We start from the raw sequence: 17,500 nt of genomic DNA, 5'->3' as shown, positions 1-17,500 counted from the left end.
GAGATCAAGGTTTCTCAGTTTGTAAGCCTTAACTAGTACTAGAGGGCAGATGAATAGAGATGAATAGAACCACGAAAGAAAGGCTGGAAAGTTCTATAAAGATACAAGACAGAGAGTTAGATAGGTCATGTACCCGCGTCTGCATATTCACAAGAGCGCCATTTATTGTTTTCGCACATTCTGTATTTCAGTGTACTGTTTGTCTATGGGAGACGGGCAGTGCTGTGTGTGTAGGTAGGTGTGTGTGTGTGTGTGTGTAGGTGTGTGTGTGCATGTGCTGTGGATCTATTATTTAAGGTCCATTATGTCGTAATTGCAGTACAAGTCTAATTAGAGCAACAGAGAGAGCAGCTATGGGACTTTGCTGTACATAATGTTCAGATGCATTACAACCAGTGGAGGATGTCAAAACAAAGCTGTGAAGATTATAGTACACAAACACAGGCTAACAATACACACACACACACACACACACACACTGTATAACCACACGCATTTATACAGAACAGTATTCACATCACGATCTCTTGTCAGAGTAAAGCATTGAAGAAACACACACACAGACACACACACACACTCACTCACACTCACTCACACCGAGAATTAGCCTTGGCTGCTCTCCAGAGAGGAGAATCTCACCGTAGCGTCCGCCCTCTTGTTTCCTGGTCTTAAAGCTGTCCACATGTTGAAGCGAGGCTCTCGTAACTTAGCTTGACGTGTGGGCGGATCTCTCTCTCTGACCGTGGTTGAACCGTGTTCTAACTGCGTTCCAGGGCTCACCTGGAGGCGAGTGCAGAGCGTTGGAGCAGGCTGCTGTCCCTGCTGGAGGAGCTGTGGAGGTGGATCTGTCAGAAGGACGAGGACCTGGCCAAGCAGATGCCCATCGGAGGAGATGTGCCCACCCTCCTGCAACAGCAGCATCACTGCATGGTCAGTACCGCAACCGTGGTCAACACAACCACAACCACAGCCAGCCACCACCCCGTCAATAAAACACTGTGATTTCTGGAACCATATTCTATCAAAAACACTGCACGGACAGTACCATAACCATTACTTTACACAAACAGCAGTTTGTGATTACTTTGCATAAACAGCAGCTTGTGGGAGTGCATGTAATTACCCTCAAATATGATCCAGCCCGCGGTAGTGTTGACGCCTGGCTGTTTGAATGCAGATGCTGGCTTCAACTGCTGCGGGTGTTGCTGTTGACACTGTAAAGTGTTTCTTTGGCCCTTTCTCCATTTCATTCAGAAGGCTGTTATTACATTCACACAAACGCCTGGAGAGAGTGTAATATTGTGTGTGTGTGTGTGTGTGTGTGTGTGTGTGTGTGTGTGTATGTGTGCGCACAGATTTTTATTATAGATAGAAAGTGTTTTGTGAGAGGGTGTGTGTGTTTGTATGTCTGAGTGCATGCGTGTGTGTACAGAAGTCATGGATAGAAAGTGTGTGAGTTAGTGACCAGAGGCTGTGTGTGTGTGTGTGTGTGTGGGCATTTTCTTCCACCTTAATCTCTCCACTGAGGGGTATTAGGGCTTGCCTGTAGGAGACCTTGAGGTGAGGTTTAGAGTCACTCTCAATGCTGATGGGAGAGTGGAGAGAGGAGCCTATCTGAGTCAGACAGGAGGGAGAAGAAGAGAACGTGGACACGATGGAGCAGTCCTCATGCATTAGTCCGGTTCCCTTCCTTTATTCATCACCGTCTCTCAACCTCTCGGTCCCGCTCTCCCTCCATTTCTGCCTCTCTTTCTCCCTCATTCTCTTTTACTCTCCCCTATCTTTCTCGTCTGTCTCTCTCTTTCTGTCTCCCCTCCTCCTGCTTCTTCCTCCTCCCCTCCCCTTTCTTTCTCTATCCACTCTCACTCTCTTTATCCCTTGCCCTCTCTCTCTCTCTCTCTCTCTCTCTCGCTCGCTCTTTCTGGCTTTCAGGAACTCAGAGACTTAGTGAATAATAGAACAGAGGAGTTGAAAGTGGATGGGGATCACTTTTCATTTTGACTGTGGGTTTCTTTTCCGTTCCTCTCCTCTGTATTCTTAATAGATTTGGCTTTGAGTTCTCCCCCCCCCCCCCTGGAAGAGACTGAGGGGCAGAGCAGCACAAAGCCCCGGTCCTTTGAACATGCCACGGTCTACGGTCCATTACGCATGCACACGCACATGCACACACGCGCACACACACACGCACACTGACTATCTGGACTGTCAGGATGATGTGAAATTCATGAATATATATATTCATGAATTTATGGAAATATATATGAGAGATGGAGTGGCAGGCTAATAGGAGTAGCCTCGCTAGCTGGATGCTAAAAGATAAAAGGGCTTGGCTAAGCTATTTACGGTGCCCTGCGCTAAGTAATGGGACAGTGACGCATTTGACTTCTGTTGGCTCTATACTAAACAGAGGATTGGATTTGAAATCAAACAGTTATTATGAGGTTAGTAGTAGAGGTGCTCCACATATTGGTTTCACTGTTTAGAAACAGTTCAATTTCAGGGCACCATAAGTAATGGGACAGATTTGTATCATATCCAAATGAATTTAGTATTTGGTCGACAATCCTTTGCATGCAATAGCTGCCTGAAGGCTGCAACCCATTGACCCCCCGCTGTTTTAAATGTCAAAAATGTAAATGTAATGTAAATTTATTTTAGAGAAAAGGAGAAGGAAAGATGGGAGGGTCATATGAAAGAAGAAAAAAGGAAGAAAACAGTGGCCTGAAAAACCAAGAGGAGAGAGTGATGGAGGGAGGGGTGAATTTGCTGGAGAGATCTGCTGGGGCGGAGAGGAAGAGAAATGAGGTAGAGAGAGAGAGAGATTGAGAAGAAAAGCGAGGGAGGGTGAAAATGAGTAGGGAATGAGAGAACTTGAGATGATAAATAAAAAACAATGATTGATATTTTATTTATATTTTAACAATATATATATATATTTTATGAGGATGTACCAATCATTATACTGCCAAAGTCAAATAAATCTGCTCTGTCTTGGTTGGCATGAATAGAGTTATTTGTTTTACAGATTTATTGGGAACAAATGAAAGAGAGAATAGGAGAGGTTTCATTATGACAGAGAAAGGACTTGCCTGAGACCGCTTCTCTCCTCCAGTGTATCGATTGTGTCTGTGTTTTTGTCTGCTGATATGGCCATAATAGGTTTTATTAATCACACATTCAATTATCCAATAAAAGGCCTCCTTTAGCGTGGCACTGATTAAACTCATCAATCTGCTTTATTAAATTAACGGCTTTTAGAGAGAGGGGGAATGGGAGAAAGGGAGGGAGGGAGGGAGGGTGGGAGGATAGGAGAGCGCTTGTGGCCACTTATAATCACTCTCTTTACTTTTATCTGTCAGCAACAGTTGTCTTTTTGAATGGTGAATATTTGAATAGAACCATTAAGTATTTTAGACGAGGGGAATTGTTGATTACAGTTGAAAATCAGAACAAAGAAAGGAGGTTTTTGCTCAGTGTTTAATAGTTTAATCCACTCATTTTGATGGGAGCTTGAGTTTTAAAAGTGTTTTGCCAACATTAGTGCCAGTTCAGCAGCTAAGCCAAGCTAACATATTTACACAGCCCATGCTAAGCTAATTTAATCACACAGCCCAAAGTTAAAGCTAATATAATCAAAATGGCTACACTAAGCTACTTTAATCATTCTGTCCGTATGATTGATTAGCACCATTTGTACCTGGATGGGCAGGTCGTAAAGTAAAATGAAATGAATTAAACTGCTGCGTCAGCCCAAGCTTATCTTCCTGAAAGAGAGAGAGAGTGAGAGACTCAGACTCGCTTTGAATAATTACGGTACCTATCATTGACTAACTTTTAATTTGTTTCTCCTCTTTTCTCCTTGTTCACTTTGAAAACTCTGTTCGGCGGACAGCCGTTTCGGCAGTGTCTTCATGTTGTAGTAGGGGCCCGGTGAACTTTATCATCCTCTATTGTGTTTGTTGGCTTTCAGTTTGTTTTACTTAGGCAGGCCAAGTCTCAAGTTTCATGTTTAACATTTTGCAGAACTTTTTTTCTTTCTATGAGAGGCTGAGACTTGGCTTGAGGTTGAAAGGTAGGGAAATCCAACTCATATAGCCTTTGGGAGTTTGAACAGGTGCCAACAACTAGCTGTTAGCCTATCCCAAGCTAACCAGCAGTAGGCTTTTTAGCTACTGTGTCTTCCTTAGCTAGCAAGTTAGCCTGTTAGTGCTTCAAGTTACACTGACTCCTACTTGAACCTCACACCGCCTGCTCTGTCCCCTGTGGACTCGTAAAATCTAATTTGGCTCGAAAGGCAGCAGTTAAAAACAGCCCTTACCCAAAACAGACGTCTTCCCCCCCCCCCCCTTTTTTTTCTTTCTTTTTTTGTTACACTGGAAGAAAACAAAATGAGTCAGCACAACAATAGCGGATTGTTTCAAAAACCTCTGGAGGAGCTGAGGCACTGCTACAGCAATGCTGTTTAGATGCAGATAGAGCCGGGTCACTAGGCTGCCTATTACCGTATATGAAGGTGATGAGGAGGATGGTAGAGAAAGAGGGTAGAGAAAGAAAGAGAATCAGGAGTGACAGCTTCAGGTAGGTCTAAAAATAGGCCTCTCCTCTCTGTTGTGTTGTGACGCTATCGTCCCTTCATATCTCGTCAATGGGGCACCGGGCAATAGGACTGCTGTATACACACACACACACACACACACACAGACACACACACACACACACACAGACACACACACACACACACTCAACCAAGGTCATGATTCAAAGCTACAAGACACACTCCAGGCTCGTATGGTATTGATGTTTTGAAGTGCTGTCTGGGGTTGTTTTTGTCTCGTACTGAACAACACCGCTTGTTCAGGCCTGAGACACTCCAATGGTCAATGTCAGTCCCGAAAAAACACCACAACCAATACTGTAGGAATAAGAAGAGGGCAGGAGGACATATCTTGCCAACCGTCAAGTGATGTTTTCCGGCATTTTCTATTCCAACCTGTTTTTCTTTTTATTCTTCTTCTGGTAGATAGTAATCTCTTATCACCTCTCGGCGAACTGGGGATTTGCTCCAAAGAAAAGTTGTTTTTGTTTTCTCCGAACAAGGGTACATCAGCATGCGTTGAATGTTTGCTGCTTTGAGTGTTTTTTTTTGTGGGTGGTATCAGGGGCTTTTTTTCTACATGAGACAGTTATTCTGTGAACTTCCACTGTTGAGATTCTCTTTTATGGTGTTGTCTTTTTGAAGTTCCTGGTTACCACGGGGGAGGGTTTGACGGGGGACAGCGACAGCCCGGCGATGACAGTGGGTGACACTGAGAGTTGCCATGGAGACGTACCTCGGCCTGGCCTCCCTTCCACGACTCCTCATTGTGGCGGCCGGAAAGATGTTCTGAAGACAGACTATTTATACTCCTACATCTGATGCTCATGTGATCTCCTTGTCCTTCTAATTCTTTCTTTTGTTTTTGTCTCTCAGTCCTCCTACTCTTCCTCCCCCTCTCTCACTCTCTTTGCCCCTCTCATCTCCTTCTCTCCTTCTGTTTTCTCTCTCCCCGCTGCCGTGTCTTTTCTTTCTCCTTTCTCTCTCACCGTCGGCAACCCCCCCCCTCTAAAGCTGTCTACCTATCGCAATGTCCCCAAATAAGCAGGGGAAAAAAATCAATGGAGCGGACCAAACCGCTCATTAGCGGGGGTGATTTAATTTGAGTTCTGTTGAAGAGTAATTTCCAGTGTGATGGTTCATTTATTTCTGAGGTGGTGATGGAGAGTGTTGAATAGGGGGGGATTAGGCCTGTGGTTTTTGCGATGATATTTTCCCCAAATTACAGGGCATGAAAGATATTTATAGAAAATACCCTCTCAAGTTCATTTCATTCGATGAAGTATCCTCAAATATGATCAACTGTCAGCCCCCCCCCCCACCCCACCCCGCCGCCGCCAAATTCTGCACCTCATTTTACCTCATCTCATCTCATCGTCTGATAAGCGAAAGCCTTTATAAAAGCGAGACTCCCAATCTAATCGAGCCCCCCCCCCCCCGCCCCTCCTATCGTCTCACACTACATCGTCCTCTCACAAAGCAATCACACACTCCGATAGGCATCAGAGTCCCCCAGAGGTCCCGCTTATATTAAAACAAGAATAATTACCGCAGTACATGTAGTCCTCATTTCCACCCTCATATCGGCGGCTGCCTTTATTGGCTGTTGTTGTGGTCATGGGCGCTACTGCCGCCAGCAAAGAAAGTGGTTTAGAAAGTGACCCCTACTGTGGCCCTTGCTGGACCTACTGTACTAGCGCTTTAGAGTGTGTGTGTCTGTGTGTGTGTCTGTGTCTGTGTGTGTGAGAAGTAGGGTGTTTTGGTGGTACCGAGTCCTCTGATGATGCCTTCAGGGCTGCTGACGTGTTGTGAGTGCTGCTCACCAAGCCACGAGCTTTATTCTGGATCGCTCAGCTTAATTTCACCATGACCTCAGGGAAATGTCTCATTTGACCTGCCGTACCCGCCTTCGATCGCTGCTTTGTTTTCTTTTCGCTTGCTCACTCATGCTCTCTCTCTTTCTCTGTCTCTCTCTCTGTCTCACTCTGTCTCTCGCTCTTCATTTGTTCTCTCTCGTTCTCGCGTGTGTGTGCTTGAACCTACTTGCCGATCGAAAACGTCACGTTTTAGAAATGAAAGGCTGTGTTGATTAAAGTGAAATTGGACTGTTTGACTCGTTTGATATGGAGATGATGATATTTCTATGGGGGATAGCGATCTGAACGGAGGGGAGAAAACAGGGTTTACGGAGAGTTCACCCACGTGCGTGCGACTGGGACATCACAGCGCTCGCTCCAACACAGATACCCAGAGACAGGCTGGTGAGAACAGAGGCCGTTTGGAGAAGCAGAGGAGATCATTAAAGCAATTCTGATCTAATTTTCAGCACTTTATGCGGTGGCCCTACCTTTAGTGTTGGAGCTACAGTATTGGATAATAGTTGTGTGCATTTTCTTTTTAAAACAATTTTTTTTTGGGGGGGGGGGACCCTTTTTCAGATGGGGCGTAACATATGAACATTTTCTTTTTTCCATAGCTGAAGATAAGTCACTTCCATGACATGGCAGCTGTGACAACTCATACGACCCCATGACCTCAAAGGTATACCTTGACCTCAAAGGCATTGTGTGATGAACCAGTCCCTCTGTGCGTTTCCCCACAGGCCTTGCGGTCGGAGCTGAAGGACCGCGAGCACGTGGTGGCCAGCGCCTTGGACCAGGCGTGCATGTTCCTGGCCGACCAGCCAATCGAGGGGCCCGGAGAACCACGCAAGAACCTGCAGCCCAAGACTGGTGAGTCATCCATCAGTGTGTACTGCATTCCCAGGCCAAATTTTGAAGTCTGTAGAAAAACACCTTGAATTAGCAAGGTGCTGGCTGATTGAAATTGGCTGGTTGATTGAATGTTAGCTTAGTTGTGCATACACAGGGCTCCCCCAGGACCAGGTTTAGGGGGAACCCTGTGTCATAGGGGTCGTGTAATGTGAGGGTCCCTCATCCTTGAGCACTTAAAATGTAGTGTGTGTTTCGAGTCTCTGAATACATCAGAAGGCTTAATATGCACCCAAACCTCATTAGCCATTCTATCTCCAGGCTTTTTCTAGCCCAATCGGATGAAATGGTGAAGTGTCGGTCACGTCAGCACATTTCCTCATAAAAAGTGTGTTTGAGTTTTAATAATTGATAAGGCCCCCCTGTATGTGTATGTGTGTGTGTGAGATCTTTGATGTAGTTATCAAAGGGGGCTTCTCCCGTCACATCAGTAGATATAGGAACTGATCCGAGACCTTCGATGGCTTGTGTGTGTGTGTGTGTGTGTGTGTGTGTGTGTGTGTGTGTGTGTGTGTGTGTGTGTGTGTGTGTGTGTGTGTCACTTCTGTGTCCTCTTGGTTGGCTCTGTGGGGGATCCTCTCCTCCTCTCCTGCTGACTCAGACCATGTGATCATTATTATCAATGCTGGACAGCTCCCACACTGTTTCTGTCTGCAGCCGTGTGGCTATCTCTGCCTTGCAGACAGACAGCCCCTAGTCGTGTGTGTGTGTGTGGTGTGTGCTTGAGCGACTGGCTGAGTGTGTGTGTGTATGTGTGTGTATGTGTGTGTATGTGTGTGTATGTGTGTGTATGTGTGTGTGTGTGTGTGTGTGTGTGTGTGTGTGTGTGTGTGTGTGTGTGTGTGTGTGTGTGTGGGTTCGGCTGTTTGTGTGTCTACAGTATGTGTATGTGTACGTCAGGACTGGGGCCTTCTGAGGGTAGATTTAATACCCCGATAACATGATTCCCTTCCCCCTCCTCTCTTCTTCTCTCCCCCTCCCTACCTCAGACCTCACCCCAGAGGAGAAGGCGCGGGGCATGGCGCGGGCCATCCGCAAGCAGACAGCGGAGGTGCGTGAGCGGTGGGACCGTCTGCAGGGGCACGTGGGCGGCTGGCACAGCCAGGTGGAGCGGGCCCTGGAGAGGCTGACGGAGCTGCAGAGCTCCATGGACCAGCTGGACATGCGGCTGGCCAGGGCAGAGGAGCCCAAGGCTGGGTGGCAACCCGTTGGAGACCTACTGATCGACTCGCTCCAGGACCATATAGAAAAGACCATGGTGAGGGAGGGAGGGAGGGAGAGGGGTGGAAGAGAGGGAGGGGGGGAGGAGAAGGAGGGATGGAGGGAGAAATTAAGGGAGAGAGAGGGAGGGAGGGAGGGTTGCTGGTTTTAAATAGGGTAAAATCCCTCAGGCAGCTTCCCTCTACTAAAAGAGAATCTGAGGGCATCCATAATAAAAGACCATAAAAGACCCTGCTGGGATCAGTAAGCTGAATTAAACCTGTCTAAAAATGAGGAGAAGAAAAGCCTCGTCATCATTACCGGCTTACTGTCAGCACTGTGACGCGGCGGTAGTTTGTACAGTTTGTAGTTTGTAGTTTGTATAGTTTGTAGTTTGTAGTTTGTACAGTTTGTAGTTTGTATATACATAGAGTCTATTTCTATGTATTTCTATGTCTGTCGTGCTGTGGTGTACACCTGCTAACTGTGTGCGTGTGCGTGCGTGTGTGTGCATGTATGCGGGTTTGTGTGTGTGTGTGTGTGTGTGCGTGTTTGTGTGTGTGTGCGTGCGTGCGTGTGCATTCCCCCCAGGCCTTTAAGGAGGAGATCGCCCCCTTGAGGCAGGACGTGCGGGTGGTGAACGAGCTCTCCGGTGAGCTGACCCCTCTGGACGTCCAGCTGTCCTCAACGTCCTCCAGACAGCTGGACGATCTCAACATGCGCTGGAAACTCCTACAGGTGGGAAATGAGTGTCACACCTAACCCCCCCCCCCCCCACACACACACACCTATCTAAGAGTTATCATACTTGGAATAGGTGTCTCGGGTATAAGCTCCCAGCCTTTATGAGCTGAACGACTATCAGTGTCATGCCTAAAACCTTCCCCCCCTTTCGTAAGTTATGAAACTTGGTAATCGGTGTCACGGGTAACACTTTTTATGAGCTGTCAGACCACGACTTGCTACTATTCTCACCCACTTTAGTCTTACCTCTGCCTGGCTGTTCATTCTCTTGCTGTTTCTCTCTCTCTCTCGCTCTCTCTCTCTCTCTCTCTCTGTTTCTGTCTCTGTCACCATTTATTTGTGTCTGTGCTAATGCATTTCTGTCGATCTCTCTAACTTCTTGTTAGAGACTGTTATATTTGGAACTGTCTGTGTTGTGTTTGTCTGTTTCTCTCTCTCTCTCCCTTCCCCTCCTTTCTGTCCCTCCCTGTCTATTTCTGGAGACTCACACGCACACACACTCTTTTTTCGAGCTGCTAGACACACAAGGGATATAGAGGTGGCCCTTCCATTATCTACCTGTCTCGACAGTGTCATAATAAGTTCTGTCACGCCACATCAATGGCCGTTAAGTCACAGTGAAGCAGTGACACACACCCCCACCCCCGTTTGATCACTTGGTGTAACCCCATCTGGGACTCTCTGTGTTTTTGGGTCGGGCATGTTTCAGCCCTAGGGGGAGATTCGCAGATGTGTCTTATATCATCATGGTTGTTTGTGTGCGAGCGTGTGTGTGAGCGTGTGTGCGTGTCAGATCTACATTTCCTTCAGATGCGTCTTCCATCTCTGTGTGTCTGGTGTCTTTGCTGAAGGTCTCAGTGAGAGTCTGGGCTCTGGCTAGGATCACCAATACAACCCTGACGGTGTTGTCACTTCTCTGTTTGGACCAGACTGGTGATAGTGTGTGTGTGTGTGTGTGTGTGTGTGTGGGTGTGTGTGTGTGTGATACAAAGACAGATAAACTTTCTGAACACATTCTGTAGATGTAGAAAGAGAGAGAGAGAGGAGGGGAGAGACTGAGGAGAACAGAGGGATAGCTCTGGTAATAAAGACTATCTTTGAGACTCCATCTCACTCCTTGTGTCTAGTGTATCCTCCCCGTCTAGAAAACCCCTACTATATGTTTCGGCACTCTGGGGAGTTTTACCGGGGCAGAAATGAACTGTTGAGTTCGGCCATTTTGTGCCTATCTCTCCACACTGTGGGGAGGATGACCGTGTCACGCACAGAGAGACTGAGACAGAAGGTAACCGTAGAGTTCAGCCATTTTGTGCCTATCTCTCCACACTGTGGGGAGGATGACCGTGTCAGTGGCGCAGACAGGGTGGACACTCACTAATATTCTCCCAGACACACTGATGCTGGGTAATAACCTCAGGGTCACGTAGAACCCAGACACTCAGCACGACTGGTCAATACAGAGCTGGCGGGGGGCACAAGAGTGTGCGTGTGTGTGTGTGTGTATATGTGTGTGTGACAACCTGAGTAGTTCTGTCTTGGAGTTGAACTCTCTGACCAGAACTGGCACTGCTCCTTCGCTACGGGCTTTCCGCTTGGTTTGACAGAAGTGTGTGTGTGTGTGTGTGTGTTTCTAACCGTCCTCTCTCTCTCTCTTTGTGTTGTGCAGGTGGCTGTAGAGGAGAGACTGAAGCTCCTTCAGGAAGCCCACCGAGACTTTGGCCCCTCCTCCCAGCACTTCCTCTCCAGTGAGTAGCCAATCCCAAGGCTCGGTGTTCAGAGATGGATTATAGCTTTTGTTTTCCACTCTATTCTATATGTTCTATATATTTATCTATTCTCTCTCATGTAAATAGGTTTTGTGTATTGTTGCTGATGACAGGCTGTCCCCCCCTACTGCTTCCTTCTTTGTACTATATACTGTAGGACACACACACACACACACACACAAACAGTGGGCCATTTGCAGGCAAGGCACTTTACTGTTGAATAATTCAAGGGCTTAATTATGGCTCTGCCTTAACTTCCTCCACTCCCTCTCCTCTCAGACGAGAGTGGCCATTAACCAGGAGTGGAGGGAGGGGGAGATGGAGAGAGAGAGATGGGGAGAGAGAGAGAAGGCGGGGGAGAGAGATGCAGACAGACAGAGAGAGAGAGATGGAGAGAGAGAGAAGGCGGGGGAGAGAGAAGCAGACAGATAGAGAGGAGAGAAAGACAGAGAGAGAGAGAGAGAGGTAACGTGTAGAGACCATTAGATAGATAGACAGAAAATCTCAGTCTACCTCCCCTCCTCCTCCTCCTCCTCCTCCTCACCCCCTCCATCCATCTCCATTATCCTCATGATTATTCAGGAATGCGTGCGTTCGTCGTCCTGTCCTCCTCCAACCCCCCTCCATCTCCACCTGACTTGGCCCCGCTCGCAGTCAGACATCCGATCCAAAATGGACGCCGATGCGCCGGTGAGCGGATGGGGCGGGGAGGAAACTGATCCCCGGCTTGTGTCTACACAGTGCCTCAGCGTGCTTAAGAGGGACCGCCGAGAGCTCACGCTCTGTACCAGCTTTAGATACACCACCTCCTTCCTTCTCTTTCATCTTCCATAGCGATGATCCCCCCCATTCTCTCATACGATAGCTCATTTTCTCCTCGGGCGTCAATAACAAATCCGTCCCGTCTGTTTATTCATTCATCCGTCCGTCCAGCTGACGGGCAGGCTGTGTGTGTAGGGGAGAAGGGGAGGGAGAAGTTATCCGTCAAAAGCAAAAACTCCTGATGGCTTTTCTCCGCGAACGGCTTACGACAGCTCGTTAGGGGCTTATGGCATCACATTAGGCAGTTTTTATTCAAAGCGCCGTCAGTCTGGGCGCTTTGAAGATCGGCTCACGCGTCTGTTTCTCCGTTCTTCGGCCCTTTTTTTCTCGCACCCGAACAATAACACCGGAATAGAATACATTAACGGCGTGATTATAAAGGGGGTGACGAGCCACCTTTTCACAGACGTGGCCCGACGTCTTATAGTACAGTCCCCCCCCCCCGTCAAGAAGTAATGGCTGATACTTTTTTTTTTTTCAATTTCATGCACAGCGGGAATCGTATTTGTACAACAAGACCATAACATTCTAGAGACTATTAGTGGATATTTACTTGCAGAACCGTTCGACTCGAAAGACTCAAATGATTATTGCTCAGTAAATAACGTTGTGCTGTGTTGTTTTATTCATATGATGTTGTTCCCCTCTTTTCGTTCCCCCTGCAGCTTCTGTGCAGCTCCCGTGGCAGAGAGCGGTGTCCCAGAACAAGGTTCCCTACTACATCAGGTGAGTTACTAGGATTGGTTCCATGCTAGCTGGCAATTCAATTGCAGCACTTTCAACGTCTGTTTATTTTGTATTGGGTACATGGCGTATATTAGTAATGGTTTAAAGTTGTGTGTGTGCTTGTGTGTGCCTGTGTCTGTCTGCCTGTGTGTGTGTGTGTGTGTGTGTGTGTCTCTGTGTGAGCGTGAATCGGATATACATTTATAATCTGTCTCCGTATTAACTTCCTCTCTAGTTTAAAGGTTCGTCAGCTCAGACTCATATCCACAAGAATAATTTATTCTAATGAAGAGGTTTCCTTTCAGCAGTTGGCAAGTTCATTTACACAGCGAGCTCTCAGATTTTAATAATACCTGCGATAATGCTTAGGCGTCTCTGGATCCTCCTCCCGAGTGGCAATTTTACAGCTTAAGATAGGTGCCACTTTCCATATGCTAATGCATTCACAGGCAAGCTAGGCAGCAGACAATGGGTCTATTTAAAAGGTTGAGAACGACAGGGCTCTGGCCTGATAGCACTTAGGATAGCTTTTAGACTGGTACAAAGCACACTGGACACATAATGAGAGAGAGAGAGGGGGATGGAGGAAGGGAGATGGAGGAATGGAGTGAAACAGAGGGTGGAGGGAGGATAGGGAGAGGTAGAAGAAAGATGGGAGAGAGGGAGAGAGATGGGGGGTGGGGAGAAACTGAAAGGGCCGTATGAGGTGAAGGAGAGAGAGAGAGAGAAAGAGAAAGTTTGAAAGAGAGAGACATGGGAGTCACAGAGAGAGTGAGGGAGAAAGAGAGACATTCTCCTGAACACCTGCAATTTGTTTAGCCCTGGGGCTTTGTGCCGGAGGGGGATCAGAGATGAAAGGGAGCGGCTTGGAGCGCAGGCTTTTAACTTTGGAGTGTGTGTGTGTGTGTGATCACAGGTGTTGTCCCCTCACATGTCTACACACACACACACACACACACACACACACACCTGGCCATTTGTCCCCTGCTGTACGTTGCCACTGCTCCATGCACCGGGAGGGGTATGGCCACGGGCCGGGCCACTCTCTCATTCATGCCAAATTACCACCAAACTAGAGAGAAAAGAGACGGGATATCAGCCTGTTAAATTCCGTCCTTCAAAAACCCCCAGGACGGCGTGCGGCTTTCATGTTCTTTCAAAATGGAGGCCGCTGTGAGCCACAGAGCCCGCTGCCACTGTGTGTTTTTTCCGGAGATTAGACGAAGCCTTGTGACCCCCCCCCCCCCCCCCCCTCTCCCTCGGTACCTCCCACTCCCCCCACTCCCAGGGTGTGGAGTAAGTTCTAAAAACGCAGCCACAGGCTTCACAGGGGCTAATCGTAGGTCACTTACAGTGCAGTGACATTCTACTGACACCAGCATCAGACGGTGACACATTCATTTCGCTCCGCCATAACCCCCCCCTCCCTCCCTCCCATCGCTCCTTTCCCCCATTCCTTCACCCCCCACCCTCCCCCACCGACTGCACAAAAGCAGCCGATTAATCTGTGCTTTGCCACCCTCCGGGGGGGTTGTGACATGCTGGCAAATCAAAGTGGTACACACGGGTGCCACGCCACCCGCCTGGCGCCACCCCCGATGACCCTTGGCTGACCTCTGGTATTTCACCGGGCTGAGACGTCTAGAGGCCTGTCAGAGAGACATATTGGGCTGCCTTCAGCCAGCTTCTCATCATCACACACTGAGACTTCTCCCTGAGGTGTGTGTGTGTGTGTGTGTGTGTGCGTGTGTGTGCATGCGTACACCTGACTGTGTCCACCATAATGTCTTTTTGTGTTTGCGTCCACAGTGACTCATCTAATTAGTATAATTAAGTTGCAGAAATTCAAAGGACTCAATAAAAACGGTTTTGAAATACAGAGGAGCAGAGAGAAAAAATGATAAAAGCATCAAAGAGGGGGAGAGACAGAGAGAGAGAGGCGTTGGGAACATGTCAAGTGGAGAAAGCAGACACTGATCACTTGTCAGTTCTGGTTTGTGAATAAAATCCGGGCAGAAAGCCGTCACGAAAAATAAAAAGCAGCCGAAATCAACGCTGGGAGACAAGATTTATTCTTAACTCTATTTCCCCAAATATTTTAATACACATGTAATCAGTCATCTACTGCACATGAATATTCACGATGACTCCTCTGTGACAGAGACAAACTGTTCCTTTGGAGGGAAGATGCCGCGCTGCAGACTGTGACTAGCATGCCGATCGGCTTGTCTGGCGAGGTTGATGGGGCACTGCCACCCCAGGCTCACAGCAAATGGTTCCCCTACCTGAAAATATTCCATGGCCCTGCTACCACGTTGGCATCAGTTAGTGTTGGGTGACGATTCTGAGATTTCCATGGACCCTTGCGTTTAAGGCCTTTGTGACATGTCCATAACATTAGACTTCCGTTGCATACTGTTAATACATGCTTGTATTATTCCACTATTGTACCGGGATGGAAATACTGAAAGGCAACGGCAGGAGAAACAGACATAGATGTCCTATTGTTTCTTCAATGGAAGCAGTACATGTACCAGTAGAGGCAGGTGGAGGACGGGCTCGTGGTAACGCATGGAACGGAACAGGGAATGGCATCAAATACATGTGTTTGATACCATTCCTCATTCCGTTCCATGCATTACAACGAGCCCGGCCTCCGATTTCTGCCTCCACCAGCTTCCCCTGACATGTGCAGTAGGTGTGATTAGGTACCTTACCGTATTCCCTCTTTGAGTTGGCAGAGAGCCTAGAGATGTGAAAACGACCCATCCATTACCACCTTTGATCGTTCGCTCTGGTCTCTGATGTGGAGGAAGTAGCCAAGCCACACAGGAAATGCCAGAGGAAGTGGTCATTATTTTTGATGATTTTAAATGCCTGCTCGCCTCTGATGTTCTCGCTAGCTCCTTGCCTACTGGCTAGAATGTCGTTAATGGCAATTTTAAGCAACCGATTCGTTACAAAGAATTTTTCCGGTGTTTTGGCGGTATTCCGTTCCATAGTCCTGTTTTTAATGATGTTTACTCTGAGATGTCATTAAACAGTGTTTACTGGGAAATGTCAAGTGCGTCCTCCAAACCGTATTCTATCTTCAGGCACACTCTGCACTCCCCCTCACATTTGAGGAGGACTGAGAAGCACTCAACTCAGAGGAACTTGACGGTACACAGGGTTCCTGAGCTCTTTATGCTGGAGCAGAAGGTTCTCAAACCTTTTTGGCAACACCACTGCTTGATCTCAGGCCATGCAACGCATTATAATGATTATAATCCCAAGTTTATTCGAAACTCCTAAAATATGCTTTCATTCGATGGATTTGAATCCCAAATATAGTATATATGTATAAACTACAGTAGTCTACAGATGCAATACGTAGAGATTGTATGCAGTATAAAACTGTTTGTATCTTTTTTTTTGTTGTATCAAATCATAGACGTCAGTTAGATTTTCCTCCAGCCCCAAGTTTGGGAAGCTTTGACCTGGAGCTCTTCCACAGCGTAGCGTCCATGTTGGTGCCAAACGGTCCATAACAGTGGCATTCCAATGAGTGTTGGGTGCCAAAATGGCACTCATTCGATTTCTCAAACCAAGTTCGCTGAACTCTTTCTGCATGGGTTCTGGTTTGGCCAACGCAGATGAGTCCCTTCGGTCGTTAGCTTGACTGCATAGCAGAATCTTTTCTCGTTGTTAAGGAGGGTGGGGGGGGGGCTTTCATCTCACAGCCCTGCGTGGGGTCTTCAAATCAAGGAGGTTCTGAAACATTGCCATGAAACGATTTCTCTTACCCACTGTATATCCATGGCCTTAGGCTTTGTATGTGATCCTTGCATTCTTAAAAACTTCTATACCGGCATATGTACCACCGAGTAACGTATCATGTGCCAGCTTATCTTTGATGAGAGACGCTTAGATGATTCTTGGGGGGGGGGGGGGGGGGGGGGGAAACAGATTGGGGGAAACAACAACATGGAGGAATTGCTGGATCTGTCAACTGTGTCGTCCTCATTATAACATTCATGAGCGTTGGAGATCCGGGAGGGAGCGTAAGCCATTTGTTGGTTGACTCAGAATCCTGTGTTCTTGTGTTTATCCGTCGGCCCCGCTTTTGCTTGGCTTTAGTGTGTGTGTATTTTGGAAGACACAGGCAGGTTGCCAGATCACAGTCAACACTCCCTGTGTTTTATCTTTGAGACTAATGCTTGCCACTCTTTGATGTTCCCCCTCCTACACACACTGTGGAATGGCAACCGCTATTGTGTTTACCCTTCCTGCTTTTGGCAGGGACTATTGTCACTAGATAGTCATTATCACACCTCCAAGTGGTTGGTGTGTGTGTGTGTGTGCGTGCCTGCGTACGTACGTGTTGTGTGTGTATGCGTAAGCCTGATTGTGCCCACCGCGCTGTCTTTTGTTGTGTTTCGCGTCCACAGTGACTCATCTCATTTGTTTGTTCTTGTCTACGACTTCCGCTCAATCCTCAAACAGCGACAACACAAGGTGATGTAAATCCATTTCTGCTGGGTGTGCGTCTCCCAAAGCCCTCACTTGGACACAATACCGATCGTTGATTGAATCTGGCACCGTCTAGGGCAGCTAAAAAAAAGAAGGGAAAAACAGACCCCTTGAGCTCTCCGGGAATTTGCCATGCAAGAGTTGCAAACATGTCAGCCGTTTGCAGAGGATGATGAATAATGATGAACACCTGCTGATGGCATTTGTAGTCCAACTCTCCTGGGCTCACTGTCAGCACTCCATTACCCATCTACACTCTCAGCGGAGGTGCTCTCTGTCTTGCACAGCCATAACCGAATCACAGAGAAGAAGAAAAAACACTTGCATTCAGAACAGAACATCTAATTTTTCTCCTCTCTGCCCCT

At 47.5% G+C, this 17,500-nt stretch overlaps 1 protein-coding gene across 1 annotated transcript in view; it reads left to right on the top strand.

Annotated features, from left to right (window-relative positions):
• utrn (utrophin) overlaps window positions 1-17,500 on the top strand; it is a 172,090-nt gene that overhangs the window by 114,762 nt on the left and 39,828 nt on the right. The window contains exons 57-62 of the mRNA XM_083689372.1: window positions 774-930; window positions 7,197-7,326; window positions 8,355-8,623; window positions 9,157-9,303; window positions 10,976-11,054; window positions 12,563-12,623. Of these exons, the coding sequence (XP_083545498.1) occupies window positions 774-930; window positions 7,197-7,326; window positions 8,355-8,623; window positions 9,157-9,303; window positions 10,976-11,054; window positions 12,563-12,623 (843 nt within the window). The remainder of the gene's footprint in view (window positions 1-773; window positions 931-7,196; window positions 7,327-8,354; window positions 8,624-9,156; window positions 9,304-10,975; window positions 11,055-12,562; window positions 12,624-17,500) is intronic.

The sequence above is a fragment of the Argentina silus genome (genome assembly GCF_951799395.1).
Source record: "Argentina silus genome assembly, chromosome: 17".
Lineage (NCBI taxonomy): Eukaryota > Metazoa > Chordata > Actinopteri > Argentiniformes > Argentinidae > Argentina > Argentina silus.
This window is presented reverse-complemented; position numbering and strand designations above follow the sequence as displayed.